Source organism: Carya illinoinensis, chromosome 6 (genome assembly GCF_018687715.1).
Source record: "Carya illinoinensis cultivar Pawnee chromosome 6, C.illinoinensisPawnee_v1, whole genome shotgun sequence".
NCBI classification, from domain to species: domain Eukaryota; kingdom Viridiplantae; phylum Streptophyta; class Magnoliopsida; order Fagales; family Juglandaceae; genus Carya; species Carya illinoinensis.
Genome location: NC_056757.1, coordinates 803,415 through 806,968, shown reverse-complemented (window position 1 = coordinate 806,968; position 3,554 = coordinate 803,415). Strand labels below are relative to the sequence as shown.

Below are 3,554 nucleotides of genomic sequence, written 5' to 3'. Positions count from 1 at the left end.
CGAAACACGGCAATAGATTTGGTTGCTTCCTGACGGGCAATTAAGGGCCATCATACTTTTTGAGATTCTTTTTTTGGAAAAAGTCGAAAAAAAACAGAAGGAAAAGGAAAGAAGATCAATTAGGCAGAAGTTTCATACGATGTCGTCTGCAGTTTGCACGTTGGAAATGCAAAACGCTGAGCAACTAACGTATCCAACCTTCCATATCCACATAATGGTTGACCCTTTCAACGTTGGTCCACACGCATGACTATTTATTGACCATAGACAATCAGCAGCCTTGACTGGACACGTACTCTTTCTTGGTTCCTCCGCTCAATATAAATCCGTCCAAAGGTCCTTCTAGCCTCCAAGTGATCAGTTAGACTTTTCTTTCTTGAATTCTGTAATATTCTTTTCTTTGCTTCGGGACCTGCAACTTTATCTAATATACTTCTGGTATCCCTCGAACCTTTCAGCAATGAAGGTAAGAATCTTCCTGATCTCCCTCAAGCTCTATCTCTCTTTCGCTCTCCTTGTCTCCGCCCTTACAAGACCTTTTTTGTCTTCCTGTTTTTCTCTCCCCGATGACAAAACCTTATCGGTTCCCTAACCATTTGTTAGTTTTATTTTTATGATTCTCTAATTTACAAAACTCTGAATAGAGCTCTATCATGTTTTATGACAGAAAGTGGTTTTGAAAGTGGATCTGAATGATGACAAAGGAAAGCAAAAGGCCATGAGGGCAGTGTCTGGCCTTTCAGGTATAGAATTTTACTTCTTTGTGATTCCACTTTTAAGTCCTTTGTTTGGCTGTCTCTGTATTATGACTACTCATGTAATCGGTTCATTTTATTTCTTTTTTAACGTTTCCTTTATTTAAAGCAAGAACACCCAGTAGATAGTAAAGTATACATGCTAGCCAAACTGACAAATTTGGCTGGTTTTGTGCTGTAATTCCGTAGGCGTTGATTCCATCACCTCGGACTTGAAGGACAAGAAATTGACGGTTATCGGGGACATCGATCCGGTTGATATAGTGAGCAAGTTGAGGAAGCTCTATCACACAGAGATACTCTCTGTTGGACCAGCAAAAGAGTCTGAGAAGAAGAAGGATGAGCCCAAGAAGGCAGATGAAAAAAAGAAGGATGATATGGCCGAGCTTTTGAAAGCGTACGCAGCCTACAACTATAATCCTTACATGGTCACACCTTATTACGCAAGAAGCGCAGAGGAAGATCCTAACAGTTGCGTGATCTGTTAATTCTTATATCTTAGAAGGATTATACTAACGTCCAAAAGGTTGGTATTCAAGATTAATAGAGGTCTCTACTGTACAGTAGTAGGTGATAGTACTGAGTTGATTGATCTTTATGTTTCGTTGGTGTTGCGCGCCTGGGATGTTAATATGTAGTTTTGGTTAGTGGGTTTTACATCAATGTAAGAGTTTTTAGTACTTTCAAAGTTGTGTAGAGACTCAGCTTAGTACGTAGTGCCTCTGGACCTTAGAAAGGGTTACATAGTAATGCTATATACAAGTTATGAGTTATGTTATTAAGAAATTTTATTTGCAGTTTCTAAACGATGATCGCATGTGAATGTCTTTTATCAAATGAGTAATAAAAAAAATATTTTAAGAGGGATATTTTTATAATTTTAAAAATAAAATTATCTAAATCTCTGTTACAAATAGAGACTGTACACGATATTGCTCAATGAAGCTAATGTTATAATACCAAAGAGTTGCAGTGCTAAAAACTATTTACTGCTCACAGTCACCGTTTACAGAACGATCGAGAAAAAGAGAGAACCTGGCTCATCTGTACTATGTTCGAGAGAATTTCAAGCATCGGCATTACATATTTAAGTCCTAGTTGTGGCTTTCCACCACTAACAGAGAGAGAAAGAAACGTCTCCATCGGTTAGAAGGAAATTTGAACTTGATCTCCCTTTGATGTCACTTGGTGTGTCATTTACAACCCATCGCCAAAATAACAGGTTGTCTCTAGTGACCGATTAGTCGTAATGATGTGACTAATTAAGAAAACATATTGAACGTAAGGATCTGAATGTGATTAATTGCAGATCGATGTGCATATTGTGATTCCATCTTATCACGTTTCTTGCTATTTAATGTCGTTATCCAACTCGATCGTCTTTATTCGTTATGACGTAACAAGAAAGAAAAAGCATGACAAAAGCTATAGCCTATAATGCCCGTAGAGTTATTTTTGACGCTTAAAATTATTATATCTTAAATTTATATATAAATTTTAATATCTCTCTAAAATATAATTACTCTAAGATGCTGAATAGAACAAAACAAAACAAATATGCGGAACTTCGGGCAAAGGAAGAGGCAGGAAACGGCGGCATCGAACAAGAATTCGAACAAAGGAACTCAGGCTACCAGAACTCTAGAACCATGAGTTTTGGCGCACGTCGTTCAATAAATGCTGGTGAGGAGCTCCGATTTGACACTAAGAACTACGAGAGAGGGGGGATCCAGAGCGGTAGAGGTCGGGTTTGGGCAGAAGAATCAGAGAAATAGAGAGAGCAATTATGTAGTGAGGTGCACGATGAGTTAATTCATAGCGGGAATAGGGAGAGAACGTGACGGGGAATGAGATAAACATGCAGAGAAAAAAATTGATGGGAAGGAGAGAGCAGCTGAAAGGGAAAGATTACCTACCAAAACGTCACCATTTTCTTCTGGATTGAGCCTAGTTGTTACAAAAGCCAAATCAAGGTAGGAGTTTATAAAAGAATAGAAACATCATTAAAGATTCACAATCAAGTAATTTAGTCCCCAATACTAGAAAAAGCTTAATCAGGTTAGGATAAGCTCAAAGTGCATCCAAGTAGACATGTAATATAATAAAAAATAAAAATATTTTAATTAAAAAAAATATTATAAAAATAAACTCACAAATTAACGTGATTTGATGTTATAAATTAAATTATTAAACTACTTTCAATATATAATAAATCTAATATATTATATAAATTATGTAAATTTATAAATTTATTTTTATAATATCTATTTATAATTATAATACTTCTTTTATTAGACATCAACGTATAAAATGAAATCTACAATATTTATTGCCTTGAGGTAAGCAACAGTCTCTAGTTAGGATTGTTAGATGAGTTTTGCTACAAGCAAATTTGTATGTCAATGCTTTTTTGTGTGATACTTTTTTTTGTGTGAAACTCATTCTAGTTAGCTATAGCAAAAGTTAAAACGTTGATACTTTTTTGTGTGAAACAGTCGTTCACATAAATATTGTTAATTTGTTAAACACGCGTCTGCTCGTGTTACAACAGCCTCCGGTGTAAAAGCAAAACGCGTTTCTTCAATACAGAACCGTTTCGTTATGGCATCTAAAAGAAAAACTAGTGCAGGCACACTGGGGAAGCCCCACGAATGATGTCTTACATGGAGTTAAAATGCACCGTTTAGATTAAATGAAACAGTGCGTTTTGAGTTGAGTCCGAATGGCTTGCCTCATTTAACAATTTAAATGGTGCGTTTCTAATTATGGCTGAGCACCGACTGATCAGAGTTGGTATTG

At 36.2% G+C, this 3,554-nt stretch overlaps 1 protein-coding gene across 1 annotated transcript; it reads left to right on the top strand.

Moving 5' to 3' along the window:
• Positions 1-306: 306 nt before the first annotated feature.
• Positions 307-1,561, top strand: LOC122313002 (heavy metal-associated isoprenylated plant protein 39-like). Its single transcript, XM_043127690.1, has 3 exons — positions 307-466; positions 668-743; positions 945-1,561. The coding sequence occupies exons 1-3, from the start codon at positions 461-463 to the stop codon at positions 1,241-1,243; spliced, it is 381 nt and encodes a 126-aa protein (XP_042983624.1). The 5' UTR covers positions 307-460; the 3' UTR covers positions 1,244-1,561.
• The last annotated feature ends 1,993 nt before the right edge of the window (positions 1,562-3,554 follow it).